We start from the raw sequence: 22,479 nt of genomic DNA, 5'->3' as shown, positions 1-22,479 counted from the left end.
TTTCTTTTTTGTCCCCTCGTTTCCTACCCATGGTACTTGAGAGGTGCTAATTATGAATCTTTAAGTCTCCCTGAGTAGTTGATGGAAATGCTAGACTACTTTCGGCTCGTTGAAAGTTGACATGATGGCATAACAGAATTGGCCCGTCTGGCATAGCCACAAGAAGAGGTTAGTAAAGGCTACCTTTTGGAGGGATATGATGAGGGAGCTTGGGGAGACGGAAGCTGCCTGGGTAGACATTAGTTTACCGGTCCTGTTTTGCCATTCCTTCCTATAGGTGGTGAAGCCAATGGTGGGGGGAGGGTCTACTGTATAGATAGGAGAAAAACAATTTGTCAGGTGTAGTGAAATGGCACCTGCCACCATGTGTGAGTACTCCTTCAGACAGGTAATACAGACCTAGGCTTGTGGGAGTTGGATTCTATCCATCATTTATGCAGAAACAGCACCCACATTTCTTCTCCATCTATGCACAGAGATAATGCCAGTGATCTAATATAGGGTTTAAAGCGGTGCGGGTGGGGGGTGATTCCTGATGTACAGCATGGGCCAGGCCCCTGAGGAAGCCTTGGTTGCCAGCCCTTCTGATCAATATAGTAATATACCCTTCCATCTGACCCGGTAGCCAGGGTAAGGAGTATGAGTCAGAGATGCCACCACAGGGCACGTGGCAGAGGAGGAAGGCTGTTCCTCATCGTGACAGGGAACTGTGTGTGTGATCCCTTGGAGGCTGCCTGAACCATTTGCAAGAGGATGTCCGAGTAAAGAGCAGTAGAGGGGTTTTTCTCTGGATGCCTGGATGGGCATGTAAGGAGCCAGGTCCCTCAGAGCCTTTGGGTGTCCAACAAAGGGTAGTCTTGGTCAGGACCCCACAATTGCTGCTCAGTTTTCTCTAGGTCCCTCACATCCAATGATCTCCCCTGAAACAAGTTCTGAGTCCCACTGAACTGATATTCCCAACTTATGTTGGGGGAATCAGTCAGAAAGGAGCCCAGAAAGCCTGTCACCCGAGATTTAAAAACAGCAGGCATGCTAATCCGTTCTTACATGACTGATGGGTGTCCACTGTTTTAACAAAATGGAAAGAGAGACGCTTCCTGTTACTCACAGTTAGATGTCCTTTATGATGGTGGAGATCCTGGATGAACTCCCAAGAAATTACTTCAGGATTTCTTTTCCTTTAATGCCTAAGGTTCTTAGTCATGTCACTACGAAAATGAAGACGTAGACCAGACGAAGAGTGGTAACCAGCAAAGCAGAGTTTATTGAGTGATAGTACAAAACTCCCAAAGAGGGAGGGAACCTGAGAGGGTCGCATTGGAGTTTCTAAGTCTAGGGGTTTTTATGCGCACTTTTGCAGAACTATTTTAAGCAACCATAGTGTTCTAAGGCATGCTGGTCAGGGCTTTGATCAAACATCTGTCTACTTATTAGGTTAATGTTTATGTGCTGATGGCCTTTTTGGGCTAACATATGGGGATTTATGTCTTAACTGCCCCAGCTCATGATAGTGACAGATGCTTTGTTTCATTTTAGGACATCTTGCAGAAGTCATTTCCACAAAAGCTGCAAAACAAAATGCTAGTGCAAAATAGGATGTTTGTACTGTTTTGTCTTAGCGGTCCTGTTTCCATGTTTTCTTGTTGGGGACCCTGGTCCAGACTACCTAACTGTCGAAGTAATTCCTAATATTATTACAACAAGAAAAGGTTTACAGAAAGCGTTTGTTTGATTTTTTCTTTTAAGGGAATAAATGTGCTTAGGTTCCTTTTAAATGAAAGTATGCTTTGATGACAGTGGAAAATATTCATCATCTAGCCAATAATCCAACCAAAGAAATAAAATGTTCATGCTACTCCCAAAGGTAAAGACACCTAGCAAATCTTAATTATGTCACAAAACATCTAGAGGGTTATGTAAAAGAATAAAAGCATTTGGGGATTTCTCAAGTTCCAGATGACCAGACGGAAAATGCAAGTCATGAACTAAATAATAATGACTGCAAACAATTGTGTTTTTATGTGCTAGGCACTCTACACATTTTGTATATAATACATTACAGTATCACAGTTCCTCTGCACTAATCAATAATAATAATCCATTCAGCCATTGTAAATCATTAGAGAGCAGCTCAGGAAACCACTGGAGAAACAGCAACAGAAATGTGAGTTCCTAGATTTGATAACAATTAAAAACAGTTTTTGGGACAACATTAGATGCTAATAGATCTAGAGAGGCTAAGTTGAAGTGTATGTTGAAAACAAATCCCAAAGGAGCCTCAGCTTCAGCGGTATCATCACAGGCTAAGTTTTACAAACTCATAAATTTTAAATTAATACAGAACAGACTAAAAAACTCTTAAAGGGCATCCAGTCTCTTATACGCTTCTTCGATGAAAGTTAACATATTCTTCACCTGGGATGAGTTATGGAGAACATCTAAGTCTCTCAGAAGAGCTTTATGGTTTGGAATTGATGTCAAAATTTCTTTCTGTGGATATAATAGTACAATTAGTTTAAAATTTTTAAAAACTGAGATATAATTGACATATAACATTATATTAGCTTCAGGTATACCACACAATGATGTGATATTTGTGTATACCGAAAAATAACCATCACGGTAAGTCTAGTTAACATCCAGCACCATACATAGTTACAAATTTTCTTGTGATGTGAATTGTTAAGATTTACTCTCTTAACGACTTTGAAATATATAAGACAATGTTACTGACTACAGTCACTGTCTTCTACATTACAACCCATGACTGATTTTATAACTGCAAGTGTGTACCTCCTGACCACATTGACCCACATAGTTTTTAAGTTTTTATTATGAGAAATGTCAAATGCATGTTTAGGGAGAATGGTACACTAACCCTTATATACTCATCACCCAACCTCAGTAATCATCAACTCATTCCTATTCTTTCAAATTGGTATTATTCTGTTTTACCTCTGTCTATCCCCTTTCCTTTCACGCTAAATGGATTACAAATAGGACAATTTTAAGTTATTTTTGAGAAACTTGAAAACTTTCTACCACTATAAACATTTACACCATAATAGCTACTGGGAACCTGTGAAAACAGAGACCAGTATATACTCTGCTACAAATAACACAACGTTATTTCATGAAGAGTTATAGGCCATTGTTAGAAGCATAAACAAACTCAACTATTGGAATTTACTTCCAGAAATCTACCTTACAGTTACGACCACACAAATATCTAAAGATACATATACAAGCAATACTGAGCATTATTTGGAACTGCAAAAATCATTTATTTTCAGCAGTAATTCATGAACTAGAGTATGGTACAATGCAATGTTATACAGTTATTGACAAGAATGAGAGATCCACATGAAAGATGCTCACAAAATAAGATGTTCAAACTATTCTGTTAAGTCAGAAAATCAATGTTGCCTACAAACATATCATAGATTTCATTTGTCTTTTAAAAAAGGAAAAGGATATTATGGTTTTATATATGCAATTCACAACTGATGATACAGCTGATATGGCAAATTAGCATTTACCTGAAGTGTGGGTGCTTTGAGACTCTTCTGAGAAAGTTCTGGAAGACAGAGTACCCCACTATCTATTTGAAACACCTAAAGTAGAAAAAGAAAGCTACAGATTATTTCAAAATGAAAAAGATATGATTTTTCTCCTTTTACATTCAAAAGTTGTCCTGCTGAGAGATAAGCATTAAAAAACTTATCCAGACTCAAGATATGCATCATTAAACAATTACCTGTTTTACTTTCTCCTCCTCTTCTTCCACCTCACTTGTCAGAACTTGAATTTTGTTTTTTAGGCTCTGAATATTCCCAGTCATTGACTCTATGGTTTCTACTATTTTATCTATTTCTTCCTGAGTAAGAGATCAGAAAGTTAATGTTTTAAATTAAATACATTATTAAATAAAACCCAAATAGGTATTAATATACATATTTCTTTTTTTTTTTTAGTGATTTTAGATTTTATTCACTTATTTGACAGACAGATTACAAGTAGGCAGAGAGACAGGCAGAGAGAGAGGAGGAAGCAGGCTCTCCGAGGAGCAGAGAGCCCGATGTGGGACTCGATCCCAGGACCCTGAGATCATGACCTGAGCCGAAGGCAGAGGCTTTAACCCACTGAGCCACCCAGGTGCCCCTAATATACATATTACTTAAACACCACATATATTGAAACATTTTTAGAAGAAACTGGTAAATTTTTTTCCTCTTGCAAAACAATCTTCTGAGAAATTAATTTACCAACATAATAATTAATTACATGGAGATTTAATTTCCATGGAACAAGGAGATACAAGCCATGTAAAAGAATATTTCCTCAAAAACTCAGCAAAACTGCTACAGTCAGAGATCCTGGAAAATCCGTGTGAATACAGCAGAGCCCAAGGACTGATGGCCTAAAAATCTGCTGTGCTTTGCCTATCCATCTCTAAGCTACTACACACCCCTGGAAACCACTCATGTTTTTACTCTCCAGTTCTGCCTTTTCTAACTCATCATATGTTGCAGTCATACAATATGGAGCGTTTTCAGTTTTGCTTCTTTCACTTGTGATTTATAATATGCACTTAAGGTTCCTCCATGTGTCTTTAGGGCCCAATAGCTTATTTCTTATTAGTGGTGAATAATATTCCATTGTCTGATATACCACATTTATTTATCCCCTCACCTAATGAAGGACATCTTGGTATTCCAACTTTTGGCAAATATGAATGCAACCACCACAAACATCCATGTGCAATATTCAAACATCCATGTACAATATACCAACATCCACGTCCAATATACCAAGGAGCTATACCATGTGGTACATAGGTTTCATTTTGTAAGACACTGCCAAACTGTATTCTAAACTGGTTGTATCATTTAGCATTTCCCACCAGCTGTGAGAATTCTTGTTGCTCCACATCCTCATCTGCCTTTGTTGTTGTCCACGTTCTAAATTTTGGCCATTCTAATTCTAGTAAGTGTATATTAAGTCTCTTTTCTTTCTTTTTTTTTTTTTTAAGTCTCTTTTCATCTATAGTTTTCCAGTCTAATTTTTTTGGTTCTTTCCAATTGATTTGTACAGGAAACTAGATAGTTTGCTTTGCAGAATTTGTGGGTCAGGTTTAACCCATTCCTTGGTCCTGAATTTCCTACGACTTGGTTTTTGGATTTTAGAGAGTCCTGTCCAATACAAATGTGTGTTACAATATGTATTAGTTTACTATGCCTGCCCAAAAAAACTGCCACAGACTTGGTGTCTGAAAACAGAAATTTATTCTCTCACAGCTCTGGAGAGCAGATGTCCAAAGCAAGGTGTTGGCAGGATACTGCTCCCCCTGAAATCTCTGAGGGAGAATCCTCTCACCTTTTCCAGCCTCTCCCAGCATTCCTTGTGGCTGCTTGCTCCAATTTCTGCATTTTTCACACAGCCTTTTCTTCCATGTCTCCTCTTATTAAGGGCATTTTTGTCTCTTTAAGGACATGAGTCTTTGTATTTAGGACCCACCCAAGATAATCCAGGATGATCTCATCTTGAGATATTTAATTATACCTGGGAAGACTCTTTTTCCAAATAAGGGCACATTTGCACATTCCAGGGATAGGACTTGGGCATATCATTTTTGGGGACACCATTCAACCCGTTAGAGCGGGAATGAATAACAACAATGAATAAAGAAAAGTTAATATCATAAGGACTAAAAATTTCCATTGTAGTTACAAAAATATTTTGGCCCATTGCTTTGGTTCTCTTCTTTGGGTCGTCCTACTATACCTATGCCATATCTTCTATGCTGAGCTTTTACTTTGTCAGTTTTTCTCAACTTCAAAAAAAAAAAAGTTTCTTTTTGATTCTTAAAATTTTCTCCTTTAATATTTATTTTAAGCATTTATTTGTTACATTTGCTTTAATTCTTCTAATTTAGTCTGAGTGTCTGAAAAGCTTTTTCTTTTACTTGTAATTTTTTCCTAAATTCTGTGGCTTCAGTTTTTAGTATTTCTAATGCCGATTTATGATTTTTTCTATACCCTCTACAGTTTTTCTGAATTTCTTTCAGTTTGCTTAAGAATTAGGTTGGTGTAAATCTGCTTTGTGAACACATGCTTTTAGCATGCTTTTGTTATCTGTGGATTGCTATTTTTTGTCCTTACTTTGATATGTTCTTATGCTAACTCTGGTTGTAAAATCCTATGGCTCTGTTCCTATGCGGAGGTCCATATAGATCAAAAACCTAAGCCCTTGCAGTTCCTATACCATCTCTCAGTCTCAGAGACTGTGCTCACCACTGCCTTTTCTGTAGCACCATCACTGAATGAGAGAACTCAATGAATACAACTTCCGTTATTAGCTGATACAGGTTTTTGAAGTCACCACAAAGAACAGCTCTAGGCTACTGTGGGAAAAGGTAGTGGTTGTAAGTAAGGCACATAACAGAAAACTGATGGATACAGACAAGACCTAAAAACTCCTAGTTCAAAGATTCTGTTAGGCCAGTGAAGAACACTTGTGCCCAAAATGCAAACAGTGCTTCCATTGAATAACTGGCCATCAAGCAACAAACCATAGACTGTTGTAATGCTGTGATATAAGAAATATGTATTTGGTTTTCATCCCTGGTTTCTGCCAGAGAGCTTCTAAAATCCTTTCCATCTGTTGAGTGATTGGGGTGACACAGTGGCATCTTTTGCTCTTCATAATAAGCCTCTTTCAACCTTACCTGAGAGTTTATGCTAATGAATGATTCAGAGAGGATGAAGGCTGTTGCCAGAGCAATCAACCAAGTGATTACAGGGTTGGAACTTTGAGCCCCACTCCTTGGTCTCTTGAGAAGGGGAGATTTAGTTAATAATCAATTCTGCCTACGTGAGAAAGCTTTCATAAAAGTTCTAAACACTGGATTCAGAGAGCTTTCAGGTTAGTGGAACACCTTGGGAGGCTAGCAAATCATTGAACATGAAGAAAGGATAATGGCAACACCTGATTTATATGTGGAAAACCCACACATTTGGTGTCAGAAGTGTTGAGGAAAGAAAAAGTTTTTTTCATTTATTATATTTATGCTATTTGCTAGAAAACAAATGCCCCTCAGTATTACAGAAAATCACACTATCATTTGCTATCTCTGACCACTTTCAAGGGATCTACTCGAGTATTAAATAGTAAGATAGGGGCACCTGGGTGGCTCAGTGGGTTAAAGCCTCTGCTTTTGGCTCAGGTCATGGTCCCAGGGTCCTGGGATCGAGCCCCGCATCGGGCTCTCTGCTCAGCGAGTAGCCTGCTTCCCTCTCTCTCTGTCTGCGTCTCTGCCTACTTGTGATCTCTGTCTGTCAAATAAATAAAATATTAAAAAAAAATTAAGATAACTGCCATGATCACACTTTAAAACCTTTAAAATCACCTTGAAAAAAAGTCAAATTCACAAAGAAAGAGTAAGAACATGGTTACCAGGGGCTGGGGAGGGGAGACAATAGGGAGAGGTTAGTAAAAGGTATAAATTTTCGGCTATAAGATGAATAAGATGTGATGATTTAATGTGAAAAACAAGGTGATTATAACTGGTAATACTGTACTGTATACTTAAAATTTGCTGAGAGAGAACTTAAATGTTCTTAACATATACAAAATAAAAAAATAAATAATGTGAGGTGAAGGATGTGTTAATTTACCCCATGAGGGAATCCTTCACAATGTGTACATATCTTATATCTTATAATTATAAGAATATCTTATAATTATAGCCCAATAAAGCTGAAAAATTATAGCCCAATAAAGCCCCAAAAAAACCCGTTAGTGATATCCAACTGTTCATTACATGGTGGAACTAGCGTCAGTGCTGAAAATATACTCTTGAAAAGTAGTAACAGGAATAAAAATTCAATATAACCTCACACTAGGAAGAAAGTGAATTTCTATTTATACTATATGCAATTTATTAATTTATAATATAAATAAGTTATATATATGTAATTAGTTTATAATATATGTAATTAATTTATAACATATATAAATTTCTCTAATCCAGTCAATGTCTAATCCATTCAATGTTATTCTCAATTATATGGAAAAACTGGAATAAATTGTGATTTTTGAATTATTAGAAATCCTTGGGGATGCATTCCTTGCATAAACTACTACCAATCCTGCATTTTCTAAATTGCTAACAAAGACCTAAGGACCATCATCTACACACTACTTTGAAATGGCTAAGGGATATATGGTCTAATCAACTTTAGTCTTAATAACTACTTAATAAGTCCTACAGTTCTCTTAACTGTTCAAGTATCAACTAACTAAAAGCCTGAAGTTAATCATAATACCTAAGGTTATCTCCCATTATCTTCTACAAGATAATCACTGAGAATAAGAATCTGCAGTTGGACTAAGGCGTGCATCATAACTTTAAGCAGTTTGTCTAAGGTTCAGCTAAAAATAGGTCTCTTTTTCACATTTGTATAATGAGATCATATAGCACACACCTCTTGAAGTCGTTTTGAGAATTAAGGGATATAGCTACAAGTGCCTAGAGCAGTGTCTAGAACACAGAAAGCCCTCGTTACATGTTAGCCATACGATAATAACAATAAGTATAAAAGAAGAATTTAATGAACACCCTGTTCTAAGATCTAGCATTTATTATTCAGAGAATATCATGATAATTTAAAAAATTTCTTATTCTCTTCCTCTTTGTCTTAACTCTCTAATTATGGACTCCCTGTTCAAATTTCATACCTGCAATAATGCCAGACCTTCTTCATTAGCTCTGTGCTGTGCTCTTTCCATTTTCAGTAGATTTGACACGTTAGTTAAATCTTTCAGCTTTTTGGGAGGGACTTCAAGGGTTTCACATAGTTGTAGCAATCTTAGGAATAATAAAAAAAAATTATGTTTACTTTTTTATAACCATTTTTATTTTGTTTTGTTTTGTTTGTTCTGAACTGTGTTTGCTGCCATCTTTTTTCTGTCCTCATATTCTCAAGGGCTATTATATTCTTTTATTAACAGTAGCTAACATTAGCAGTGACTCACCCATAAAAAGCCATGACATATTATCTTTTAGCCTTTTGACTTATTAAGATTTACCTCAAATAATGTGGCACTTGTTTTGTGAAAGTAGAAATTTCTGTTTTATACACTAATCAAGTTTATTATGTATATTTATATAATTTCATTTTTATATAATTTCACTTAAATATATTTTAAAGATATTTATTTATTTATTTATTTGAAAGAGAGAGAGAGAGAGAAAGAACATGAGAGAGGTCAGTGGGAGAAGTAGACTCCCTGCCAAGCAGGGAGTCCAATGTGGGACTCGATTCTGGGACTCCAGGATTATGACCTGAGCCGAAAGCAGTCGTTTAACCAACTGAGCCACCCAGGTGCCCTCATTTAAATATATTCTAAAATAAAACATTCCTTGTATCTTCTGAATGTATTTCCTAGACTATTATAGCACATAATTCTATTATTGATTGTGAATAGCTGGGTAAAAGATGAAACACTACTTTGTATGTCATAATTTATGACAGTGAACTCTATATTTCAGTTGTCTTAGATAATGTGACCAATGAAAAGAAACTCTGTATTAGGTACTCTAGCAATGATTTTAAAGATAAGTGAGTCCCACAGAGTTTAAGGCAAATAAAATGTTAAGATTAAAGTGCTTTGTTTAAAAGTATAATCAACATGTCTATGATCCAGCAATTACACTACTGGGTATTTACCCAAAAATATACAAATGTAGTGATCCGAAGGGGCACCTGCACCCCAGTGTTTATAGTAGCAATGTCCACAATAGCTAAACTAGGGAAAAAGTCCAAATGTCCATTGACAGATGAATGGATAAAGATGATGTGGTGTGTACACACACACACACACACACACACACACACACTGGAATATCATGCAGCTATCAAAAAATGAAATCTTGCCCTTTGCAAAGACATGGATGGAACTAGAGGGTATTATGCTAAGCAAAGTCAGTCAATCAGTAAAGGCTATCAGATGATCTCACTGATACGCAGAATTTAGGAAACAAGGCAGAGGATCGCTGGGAAAGAGAGGAGAAAATGAAACAAGATGAAACCAGAGAGGGAGACAAACCATAAGAGACTCTTAATCTTAGGAAACAAACAGAGGGTTGCTGGAGGGGAGGGAGGTGGGGGAGGGATAGGGTGGCTTGCTGATGAACATTGGGGAGGGTATGTGTTGTGGTGAGGGCTATGTATTGTGTAAGACTGATAAATCACAGACCTGTACCCCTGAAACAAATAATACATTATATGTAATTTTTAAAAAAAGAAAAAGAAAAACTGCAAATTAGTCAAACTAAAAAAAAAAAAAAGGACAAGCAACATGAATACTGTGCAATATTAGAGTTAAGGGATCCTCTCTAAATATGTAAAAAAAAAAAAAGGAAAGAACAGAAGAAAAATAAAAAGAAAAAAAATTAAAAAGAGAAAAGTTAACAAAATATAGCAAGGTTATAAAATCTTCCTTCAAACTGGGTTGATAAGATTGCCAATATAAACTAACCTATTACTACCCTCACTGGTAGCAGAAGCAATACAGCTTTCCTAAAAGCTTGGATTCTTAGATTCCAGGAGGAAGAGATTAAGGAGGAAAATCTAAATTTGGTTGCTTCTTCTTAATAGCAACATTTTGGGGTTCTCAAAAACCTTACTATTTAAGATTTGCAGGCATAAACAGTGGAAAACAAAACTCCTCTTCCTAGGATCTTACTCAAAATATTACTTTTTATAAAGAAAAAAGAGGGGCGCCTGGGTGGCTCAGTGGGTTAAGCCTCTGCCTTCAGCTCAGGTCATGATCTCAGGGTCCTGGGATCTAGCCCCGCATCGGGCTCTCTGCTTGGCAGGGAGCCTGCTTCCCCTTCTCTCTCTGCCTGCTTCTCTGCCTACTTGTGATCTCTCTCTCTGTGTCAAATAAATAAATTAAAAAAAAAAAAAAGAAAGAAAAAAGAAAGAAGTAGGTAATATAAAGCTGCACCAATCATAATTTTCATCAAACTCTAGGGATAAACCTCAGTTATCCAATCATTAGGAAGCGTATCATGTTTAAGAATAAAAACCTGTAGGGCACCTGGGCGGCTCAGTCGGTTAAGCGCCTGACTCTGGATTTCGGTTCAGGTCATGATCCCAGGGTCCTGGGATCAAGCCCCTACGTACCACTCTGCACTCAGCATGGAGTCTGCTTGGGTTTCTCTCCCACTGCCCATGCCCCTGCTTACTCTTGACCTCTCTCTAAAATAAATCTTTACCAAAACAAAAAAAAAAAGAATAAAAACGTGTGTGTATAACCATTCCTAAGAGGGATAAGTTTTTGATTTCTTAAGTAAAATAATGATCCATTTATGAACAATTTCTTCTATAAGCTTATTAATTCTGTGAAAGGGTCACTCACTATTCTACATGTTGTAAATAGATGTTATATTTGCAGAAATCTTAAAAAATCTTATTAAAAGTGTAACATGAATACATCCTACTATGTCAACTACACCTAATCATCATTCATAACAATTTTCTTTTGGGCAGACCCATGATCAGACAAACAAAACAGGATTGCTAGTCAAACAGAATGGGCTAGACACTACAGTTTTAAGAGAAACATACTTTAAGAAAGTCTGCTCTATAGAAAAATGTTAAGAATGATGATTAGGTATTGTTGACATAGAAGGGTGTATTCATGTTACACTTTTATTTTAATAAGATTTTTTAAGAATCCTGTAAATCTAACTGTACTAAAATATTCTCATTTACACACCAAATATGACTTATTTGTTCTCTATTAAAGGGCAATAAACAGCTACACTTTTATTATGTATTAGCTTATACACTGGCTTTTTAGTACACTCCTTCCCTTTTAATATTAGACTGTCATTCCCATAAGCAGGTTACAGGTCTGCTTCTAGCAGTCCTTCTTTAATCTCTTCAATCTCTATACAAATTCCCCTCCCCATCCACCCTTTGTTTTGCTATTGTTGAAATTATACTTAAAGTAAGGAGAATTTTTGCTCAGACTTCCCAAGAAGTCTACTTGCTCTAGTTTACTAGACTAGAAATTAGTCTAGACTAGACTAGAAACTAGTAAACTAGACTAGACTAGAAACTAGTCTACTAGTTTCACGCAAACCTGAAATTAAGATGTAAAAAGAAAAAGTTGGGTGCCTGGGTGGCTCAGTTAGTTAAGTAGCTTTGCTTTTGGCTCGGGTCATGATCTCAGGGTCCTGGGATCCACTCAGTGGGGAGCCTGCTTATCCTTCTCCTGTTGCCTCTTTCCCGCCTCATTCTCTCTCTCTCCAGTAAATAAATAAAATCTTGAAAAGAAAAAAGAAGAGAAAAAAGAAGAAAAGAAAAAAAGAAAAGAAAAGAAAGAAAAGAAAAAGTTGTGCAAATAGCAGTCACTGATATCTTTGGCAGCAGTGTGACTTTAAAAGCACTTGAAAAGAAACTTCCATTTGTGAATTGCCACAAGATGAAGATCAGTAATACCCTGGAAAATTACACTTGCTGCTTATGAAAATAATCTAATATCTGAAGTGAAAAAACAGTAATGGAGTAAATCTCAGATAAGAATGGTAAACCATTAACTTCAAATTGCTCAAAATGAAAACGAAGTTAAAGTTGAAAAAATATTTTTTCAAATCCTAATACAAAAAATGAACTGCAGAAGTAGGCATTTTATGATTTTCAGACTCATTTTTTTATAAATTCTCTTAACTTCATAACTGCATGCAGCAGCAGTTTAGAATATACGTTTTCTAGTCATTCACCTTCTTAAAACAACAAAAAAACTCCAACATGAAAGAAAAAATTTACATCCCACAAATGTCTGTTCTGGTAACATAGGAACAGATCAGACTTTTACTAATTTTATTTTCAAAGTATATTTTTATATTTTATAAAAAAATTCTATTGCATAACTATATTACCTTTTCTTCAGATAGTTAAGATGATACTGAACTCGTTTATTTTCTCTATTATTATTACTCAAAATTGCTCTAGAAAAGAAAAAAAAAGATTGAATGCTAGTTTGAAACACTAATGTGTTTACTTTTTCCCCATTTCTTTCAAGTGCCCCTCCTCACTAGCCAGGCAGAATTAACCACTTTTTATTTTATATCAAATATACTTTCCCCCCCTAGTTTTATTCATGATTTTACTGGAAAGTCTCCAGGATTTTGTCACTATGTAGAATACTTGCTGTATGCTCCAGATAGACATTCTTTGTCATGTTAAGGAAGCATCCTTACATTCTTGTTCTTTAAAAGAGTTTTTTTGTTTTGTTTTGTTCTTAAATAAGGAATTAGTATTGAACTCAGCAAATGGTTTAGAACAGATATTAAAATACCATATTATGTTTTCCTAGTTTAATCTGTTATGTTGTTTTGACAGCTTTCCTAAAGTAATCTTTAGGTTCCTAAACTAAATTCTATTTGTTTAGTGTTAAGTATTCTTTAGATATACATTAGGATTCTATTTCTAGTTTAGTAATTCTACATCTATATTATTAGTGAAAGGGGTTTAACAGTTTTCAGGGTTTGTGTTTGTACATACATTCTATTTTTTCAGGTTTTGATATCAGGATTATAATTTTATATAATGAAAATAGTTTGCTACTATTTTATTTATTTATTTTTTATTTTTCATATATTTATTTACTGAACTAGAGTTTAAACAAAGGTACAATCAAAGTTCTTATTACATTCTATAATTGTAATTAATTTAGATGAGTTCAGCTTCTTGATGGCAGAATCCTGTCTCACTTTCTTTGTATCCCCACTCTGGTAGCTTACATATTAAGTGTCGACTGGAACTCAACTTCTTAAAGTATCCCTAGTGACAAAACAAGTGTAAAGTTTACAGGTAGCAGGTCATGCAACACAGACTTCACTTTTCTTTTACTGATGGAATCCTAAGCTTCTGAAATTAACAATGACTTCCTGCTTAAGGCTAACAGCATCAAAAGACATTATATTCTTCTGAAAAACACCTTATCACCATAAAATAAATAATGACATTTAAAAAGAAATGTTTCTAAGGAAATATGTTTCTATGGGAAACATATAAGTAGAAATCAAGGGCAAAATGGAAAACTTTCATACTTACATTATTACTGAATCCATCATAGTTTGCAAATGCTCTCTACTACTCTCTGAAAGAGGCTGCCAGGTTTTTCTCTTGTTGGATGTTATCCTAACCTGTTTTAGATTAGTATGCTCTGTTTGTCCTGTTACTGGTAAAAAAAGAGACTAGGTCAATCTTGAAGTTTTATGTTTTTACTTAAAAAGTGATTCAAGTATAAATTTATTTTAAAAAGCTAATAGAAGTATGAGAACCAAAATATTATGAAACTGCATAAACTGTTGAATTTCCTTTTTATTGCATAGACATAATATGCCAGGTATTGAGTATGAATATGCTGACTAATATTATGTAAACTAAAATACTACTAGCTGATACTGCATATACAAACCTAAGGCAATTCTAAATGAAGAAGTACGCTACAATTATTAGGATTCAATATAAAAGTCTGATTCCCAGAAATGACCTAAATTAAAGAGCCTCACTAAAAAGACTAGAAAGCTATTTCTACCAAATGCTGAATGGCAACTGGAACAAAATATTCAGGTTCTACTTGGTTATTGGTATTGTCCTACTTCTAAGGGATAAACGAAGGAGATACACTATTGGCTCACATTATGATTAGTTTTGGAGAGAAGGGAAACTAAATAATTATCATTACAGGTATTCAAAGCATTACAAAAGAAAAAGTACAATGTGAACTATGGAAGTATAACACCAGGGGACCTAGTTTGGTGTTGGTGAGGAGAGAGAGGGAATTCCTAAATGAAGTTATGCATAAGGAAAGATGACCACTCCAAATTAATTTACTACAAACAAAAGTAGACAGTAGCCCCAAACTAATCTATGCAATGGTGGTAGGACAGAAGTTATCTGTTTTAAAGAGAAATCAGTAGACGTGTCTATATATCATAGATCAGTAATAATTCAGATTGTGGGACACTTTGATTTTCTCTAGTTCTTATCAATTTAGAACCTTACTCAATATTTTGCTTGAGGCGGTAAGTAAAATTTCAGCCAACCAAAATTACTAACCAGTATTACTTATTCTTGCAAAAAAGAGAATATAGCTTTATTACTATCTTTTGCTTTTTTAAATAAAGGATTTATTTATTTATTTGAGACAGAGAACACATGTGGGGTAGGGTGGGGAGGGAGAGGAAGAGGGAGAAAGTCCCAAGCACACTCGCACACTCCTCACTGAGCGCAGAGTCCACATGGAGCTTTGATCTCATGACCCTGAGATAACAATCTGAGCCAAACCAAAGAGTCAGACACTCAACTGACTATGCCACCCAGGAGCCCGTACTATCTTTTGCTTTTGTACAACTCATGAACAAGATGCTGAGAATTTATTCATGAATATAGACAGCTTGAGACAGACAAATTAAATAAGATATAGAAAATAAATACCTTTAGTAAGCAGATGCTTTGGATTTTTATTTTTTGCTGTGTTACTAACCTAGAGAAAAAAACATGCACATATAATTAAACATCAGATAAAAAGACACTGCTTTTGCAATATATTTGTCCTGTATGTTGAAGAGTATTCATATATCTTCTGGCTAGACAGAAAAAGTATATTGCCACTTCTACAGAGAAAGGGTATGTATTTCCCAGGCAGAGGATATACTAAAACAATTTCTGGACAATGGTAATAATGTACAATAGAATTCCAATAATTTTCTTTTTAAGATTTATTTTTATTTTAGAGAGTGTAAGAGAGCTCACAATTGCGGGTAGGAGCAGAGGTAGAGAATCTTTCTAGCAGATTCCCTGCTGAGTGCAGAGCCCTACTCAGGTCTCTATCCAACTACCGAGGAAACCATGACCTGAGCCAAAACCAAGAGTGGAATGCTTAACTGAACGAGACACCCAGGTGCCCTGTGTCAAAGAATATGTTAAAGAAATCTTTAGTCTAATTTTTCTTATGAAATAGTGTTATATACTTTACCTGAAAAAAACACAGGCATTGCCTAATATAGGATAAATCACAACAAATTTTTTTACATTTTAAATATTCTTTTGCAAGAGAGAGGCAAAGTTATGGCAGAAAGAAGCTCATTCCTCCCAAGGTAATTTTTCTGTTAATAAAAACCTCTTCCACCAACTGACAGATTTCAAGTAAAGTGTACACACTTTACTCCTAGTTTTCACATTCAAACACCTTAGCAATGCCCCATGATCCTCTCCTCAACAAAGAATTCTCTACTGAGTATCTTTAGAAATTAAAATAAACAATTTTCATCTAAGAATTTTTACAAATTATGTTGCAACAGCTCGCACATAATGATATGAATTATTATAATTTGTACTCAAACTGACATTTAGTCTTCACATACTCCTCAAATGACATTTTTAATCAAAAAGTTCTGAAAGATTAACTCGGTATTTTCATTACCTTTTTCCCTGGTAACTCCACTTCCTCATCATCAATTTTTCTTTTTGGGTTTCTTTTTAACTGTCGAGACCTTTTCTTGGAAGAACTTGCTTTGCTAGACATCTTGATCTAAACAGAACAATTTTAACAGTGCCTCAAAAAATCTGTGAAGATAAAAAGGACACAAAAATAAGCTTAAGCTTGCAGAATATTTTGTTAAAAAGAACTATGTATAGTGACGCCTGGGTGGCTCAGCCAGTTAAACGGCTGCCTTCAGCTCAGGTCATGATTGTAGGTTCCTGGGATCTAGTGCCACATCGGGGCCCTCCTTGCTCGGCAGGAAGCCTGCTTCTCCCTCTGCCTGCCATTTCCTCTGCTTGTGCTCACTCTCTCTCTGATGCAAAAAAAAAGAAAAAAAAAAAGAACTACCTATAAATGTTACAAATTTTCTTTAAAAAAATCATAATGAAAGTTTTGGGGAAGTATTGTTTTTAGAACATTTAAACATATTTTAAAACAAGTATCGGGGCGCCTGGGTGGCTCAGTGGTTTAAGCTGCTGCCTTCAGCTCAGGTCATGATCTCAGGGTCCTGGGATCGAGTCCCGCATCGGGCTCTCTGCTTGGCAGGGAGTCTGCTTCCTCATCTCTCTCTCTCTCTCTCTCTCTCTCTCTCTCTGCCTGCCTCTCTCCCTACTTGTGATCTCTATCTGTCAAATAAATAAATAAAATCTTAAAAAAAAAAAAAAAAAAACAAGTATCATTGCTTATTATTAAAGTAAGTGTATCTAATTCAGTTTCATTCCTAGAAATTTCTTCTATTTTTATGGCTTTAAAAAAATCATGTGAAAGTTCTTTTGTATCTCTTATTTTATACGCCCCCATACAATAACATTATCTCCATGTTTTGATCCAAAAAATGGAAATATAAAATATTGAATTGTTTTACTCTGGTCACAGATAATATTCACTTGAAGATTAATACTCAGGTCTTTTTATTTCAAGCCTTATGGATTTCTCATTCGACTTATGCCAAAGATGAAAGGAGATAATCTTTAGGATCCACACTATGAATCTATGCTATGGATATTGAATGGAAAAGTCACTCATAAGAATTTAAGCTACAACTCTGCCGTTGCATTTTTTAAGCATACTTGCTTTTAAAAAATGCAACGGCAGAGTTGTAGCTTAAATTCTTATGAGTGACTTTTCCACTCAATATCCATAGCATAGATTCATAGTGTGGATCCTAAAGATTATCTCCTTTCATCTTTGAAATCAATCAGAAGACTGATTATTCTGTCCTTCCACAAATTACAAAACAGGCACAGAAGTGTGAATGTTTTCAATGACAACATTTAAAAGGACTCCTTTTCCATATCTAATAGTCCTTTATGACCAAATTCATTATTGTTAAAAGGAACAGAATAGGATGTTTATTCTTGCATTAGACCTTAAGGAGTAGATAGCTTAGAAGTTAGGAACAGTATACATGGAGGGGTGTGTGTGTGTGTGTGTGTGTATGTGTGCATGTGCGTGTGTATACATACAGGTATACCTTGGAGATATTGCAGGTTCTTTTCTAGATGACAACAATAAAGCAAATATTGCAACAAAGTGAGTCAAATGAAATTTTTGGTTTGATTTATGTGTAAAAGTTATGCTTACGTTATACAGTAGTCTATTAAGTGTGCAATAGTATTATGTCTAAAAAATACATAAAGCTGAAAAATGCTAACTATCATCTGAGCTTTCAGCAAGTCAATCACTAATCACAGATCACTATAACAAATATAAAAATAATGGAAGACTCTAAAATCTTGCAAGAATTCCTGAAATGTAACAGACAGAAAGTCAGCAAATGCTGTTGGAAACATGGAGCCAAAAGACTTGCTGATGTAGGACTGCCACAAACCTTCAATTTATAAGAAACAAAGTATCTGTGAAGTGTGATAAAATGAGGTATGCCTGTATACACACATACATATACGTAGTATATACATTATATATATATACATATATATACACACACATACTTATATGTCTTCTCGGCATATACAACTAGATGCATACCAGTCACCATTCCTTTTCTAAAAATTCAGAGATAATTAGATTAATAATTTATATAGGCAGATTGAGAAACAATAAAGGAGATACTTTCGATAAATCTATTTCTTCAAATTTTAAAAGGTAAAGTTTCAAGCTTTTTTTTCAGTAACGTTAACGAAAATAGTGGTAAATAATTAATTGAAAGAATACCAACTATACTTGGGGACTACATGTATAATCAGTTACAAAAAGCCCTGGTAAATTACACTTTACCCTGCTCTTGAACAATGTGGTACTTTACACCCAGCCTGTGTTATATTCCCAAGATGCCTAATTCTATCAACGTGACATCCATGCCCATATTCTTCCCTGACTTAAAAACCAATACACATGACAGTTCTTGAAGGGCTACCATACATAGAGCTGCACAGGTTGTTCAATAAAGAAGGTGAGGGAGCAAGTGAGGGCTGAAATTTAGTCCTTACTCCATTTGGTAGATTTAAAATAGTGCAAATTCCTTTTTATTCCTGTTATTGAGAGATGGAGACTATGTCCTTTTATCTTAAATCTTGGCAGACTCTGTAGCTGTTTGAGCAGTAGAATATGGTGAAAATGATTCTGGACCAGTTTACTGGCCTAAACATGAAGAGACCGGCAGCTGCAACACGCTCATATTTGGAATATTTGCTCTTGGAACCAGCTACCATGCTATGACGAAGGGCAACATGGACAGAACTGAAAGCCCCAGCAAAAGCTCCAGCTGAACTCCCAGCCAATAGCTAGTACCAACTTGCCAGCCTGATACATATATACCTGAGCCAGTATGCTGCAGCTGACCCTGCATGGAAAAGACATGAGTCAGCCCTACCAAACAACCAAAGTTGTTTCTGATTCCAAATTCTGGAACAAAATAAATGACTTTTTTTTTTTTAATGAAAAAAAATTAAAAATTTCCCCAATACCTACCATACAACATCCAACTCTTTACCATGCCATTTAGAGTTCTTAACCATCTAGCTCTGCTTGGTGTTCCATACTTCTCTCCCACTACTCCTTGTAAGACTCTCTCTCTCTAGCTAGATTTGATGATTCCCCGAATACACGTTGAGTAACGCATACACTATGCCCTCTACCTGAGCTGCTCTCCTCTCCTGTCTCTGCCCACCCTCTCAGAGCATGAGCGGCTGCTCTCCATGCCTCCTAACCACTCCACTCTACTCTAAAAGTCTGTGGGTGCTTCTGGTATCTAACTCTCACCTGGAGCTTATTTATAGTTTGGTTCTATTAATCAGTTTTTCTTGGTACTCTTTATTCAGTAATAACCTGTAATTTAGTGCTACTCTAAATTTGACTCACAAACCACTATAGTCCTTTTAAATATAGAAACTGACAGTATTCATTTTGAAACTTTTATCGTAATTTGGCAACAATTTTATGTATGTTGCATCTTATTATAAAATATTGGGTTTGTTTTTTTCTTTTTAAATGACATTTTCCCAGTAATTTTTTTTTAAGGTTTTATTTATTTGAGAAAGAGAGAGTGAGAGAGAGCATGAGAGGGGAGAATGTCAGAGGGAGAAGCAGACTTCCGGTGGAGCTGGGAGCCCAATGCGGGACTCCATCTGGGACTCCAGGATCAGGACCAGAGCCTAAGCAGTCGCTTAACCAACTGAGCCACCCAGGTGCCCCCCCCCAGGAATTCGTTAAAACAAAACAAAACAAACAACTCACCACTTTTTTTTTTTTTTGAGATGTTTTAAGTTCACATCAAAATTAAGCAGCAAGTATATAGAGTTCTCACTTACCCCCTGTACCCCCTCATTATCCCAGCTTTCTCCACTACCAACCTCCCACACCAGAGTGGTACATTGGCTCTAATTCATGAAGTTCCACTGACTAATCCTACCGCCCAAAGTCTATAGCTTAAAGTAGGTTTCATTCTTGGTGTTATATATTCTATGGGTTTGACTAGCAATTAATTTTTGATTGAATTGTACAAAAGAATCAGTTGTGGCTGGTTAAAAATCAAAGAAAAAAAGGTTGGTCCTTTATTACCGGCAATACGAGATGCAGCATTTTCATTCATACCTACTTGAGGCAATAAACCATAGCACAAAAAGTTTCTAAAGCTTGATACTATCAACATTTTGGTTGGGATAACTCTTTGTTGTGGAGGCTGTCCCATGAACTGTAAGATGTTTTGCAGCAGCTCTGGTCTCTAGTTGCCAGTACCCTCCCTTCCTCAAGGTGTGACAACCCAAACATTATTAAATGTCTCCTGGCCTGAAGGCACCTCAGATTGAGAACCACTGACAAGAGCAAGTCAGGGATAAGGATAAATGGCTTGATTCCAAATTCTGGCTCTGCCATACGACCTTAGTCAAGTAAATTTGTTCAATTTCCCCACTGGTAAAAGGGGTTAAAGTTAAAAGCACCAACATTAAAGGCTTTTGTGAATCTAAAATTTTGTACAGAATACATAAAGTGCCTAGAACAACACTTAGGACATAGTAAGAACTCAATAAATAGGAGTCAAAATTTTCTATCACGACCGGGCCAGCTGTAAAGGAAATTTTAATGCAAATGTAAAAGGGATAGACATTTTGCCCTGCTTTAGATCCACAGGAAACCAAAGCCCGGCGACAGTGGGTAGAGACAGATATGAAAACAATTACTATATAAAATTATATATCATGTGACAAAAGTTATAAAAGACAAATGAGTGAATGACTATCTCAAATTGATATGTACGTGTGTGTGGCGGGGGTAATGATAACACGGTACTCAGGAAAAAAAAAAAAAGGTAACACGGAATTACATTTTTAAATATTTAGCCAGAAGGACCAAGAATGAAGTATTTAAGAGAAAGGAGCAAAAGTCTGATGGCAGAACAGTTGAAAACAAACTGTTCTGTTCGGTCACAGGGAAAATTCAACGAGACTTGAACGTGTATGGGAGTAACCGACAGAAACAAGACGGGAATCGTAGTTTGAGACCAGACTATATACTACAGCAAAGAATTTACTCCTTACTCTGTAGGAAACAGGGAGGCATCCTAAATTCTCTTAATTTTCGTATCGGTTTACTGCAATAAATGGAAACCAGGTCTCTCAACCTAGGCCTCAATGTAAGCACACGGAGCAAGCACCAAGTTTGGCAAAACACAAATAACGCAATGTTTACCTTCCGACACATGCCTCGGGCTAGCGACGCTGCAGACCGCAATTACGTCAATGCCCGAAGACACTAACCTCTAAGGCTGCACTTGGCCTCACTACGGGCAGCCGGCGGAGTTTAAGGAAAAAGAACGGGGATAAGGATGATCTGGGGAAAGGAGGGAAGACCCCAGGAACCAGGTGCGGGGCTTCATTGCCTCCTCGCGAAATCAAATACTTCAATCCTTGGTCCCGAAAGGGCAGATATGGAAAATCCCTGGAAAATCACTTCACCCTTCTGAGATACAAGCCGGGGAATCGGCCACAATCGCGTTGGCCACAAAACCCATGCCGCAAGCTGGACCCACCAGCAGTTTAAAAGCTTTCGCTACTCGGGGCGCCTGGGTGGCTCAGTGGGTTAAGCCTCTGCCTTCGGCCCAGGTCATGATCTCAGGTCCTGGGATCGAGCCCCGCATCGGGTTCTCTGCTCAGCAGGGAGTCTGCTTCCCCCTATCTCTCTGCCTTCCTCTCTGCCTACTTACGATCTCTCTCTCTCAAATAAATTAAAAAAAATAAAAAAAAAAAGATTTAAAAGCTTTCGCTACTCACCGAAGACGCCTCTTCAATCCTCCAGGGAGCTGTCAGAACAATTCCCGCCCAGCCCTTTGAAAGCGGAGGAGGCCAGAAGTGGGCGGGTAGAAACCGGAAGCAACTGTGGCGAGAGGCGGGCGTGTCGGCACAGCCCTAACGTCATCAGAAGCGCGCCCATGGGAGCGCGGTGGGATTGGCT

At 36.5% G+C, this 22,479-nt stretch overlaps 1 protein-coding gene across 3 annotated transcripts; it reads right to left on the bottom strand.

Moving 5' to 3' along the window:
• Positions 1-1,236: 1,236 nt before the first annotated feature.
• CENPQ (centromere protein Q) lies at positions 1,237-22,402 on the bottom strand. 3 transcript variants are annotated; one of them, XM_046004118.1, is made up of 9 exons: positions 22,299-22,402; positions 16,510-16,652; positions 15,522-15,570; positions 14,133-14,259; positions 12,956-13,024; positions 8,740-8,869; positions 3,758-3,877; positions 3,540-3,614; positions 1,237-2,490 (listed from the first exon to the last, which is right to left on the bottom strand). In XM_046004118.1, exons 2-9 carry the CDS (start codon positions 16,609-16,611, stop codon positions 2,359-2,361), a joined length of 804 nt encoding a protein of 267 aa, XP_045860074.1. In that variant the 5' UTR covers positions 16,612-16,652; positions 22,299-22,402; the 3' UTR covers positions 1,237-2,358. The 3 variants fall into 3 exon arrangements, with proteins under 3 accessions (XP_045860074.1, XP_045860075.1, XP_045860076.1); XM_046004119.1 differs by having other exon boundaries at positions 14,133-14,253; XM_046004120.1 differs by lacking the exon at positions 12,956-13,024.
• Positions 22,403-22,479: the final 77 nt, after the last annotated feature.

Source organism: Meles meles, chromosome 5 (genome assembly GCF_922984935.1).
Source record: "Meles meles chromosome 5, mMelMel3.1 paternal haplotype, whole genome shotgun sequence".
Taxonomy (NCBI): Eukaryota; Metazoa; Chordata; class Mammalia; order Carnivora; family Mustelidae; genus Meles; species Meles meles.
The sequence above is the reverse complement of the archived record's forward strand: the minus strand, read 5'-3'. Positions and strand labels throughout refer to the sequence as shown.

Excerpts from the sequence above, each read along its gene's own strand:
- CENPQ (XM_046004118.1), bottom strand. The coding sequence starts at position 16,611 with ATGTCTAGCAAAGCAAGTTCTTCCAAGAAAAGGTCTCGACAGTTAAAA. Across the intron at positions 13,025-14,132 it reads ATGATGGATTCAGTAATAAT|AGCAATTTTGAGTAATAATA; the intron begins GTAAGTATGAAA and ends TTTCTTTTCTAG. Across the intron at positions 8,870-12,955 it reads CTTAACTATCTGAAGAAAAG|ATTGCTACAACTATGTGAAA; the intron begins GTAATATAGTTA and ends ATTATTCCTAAG.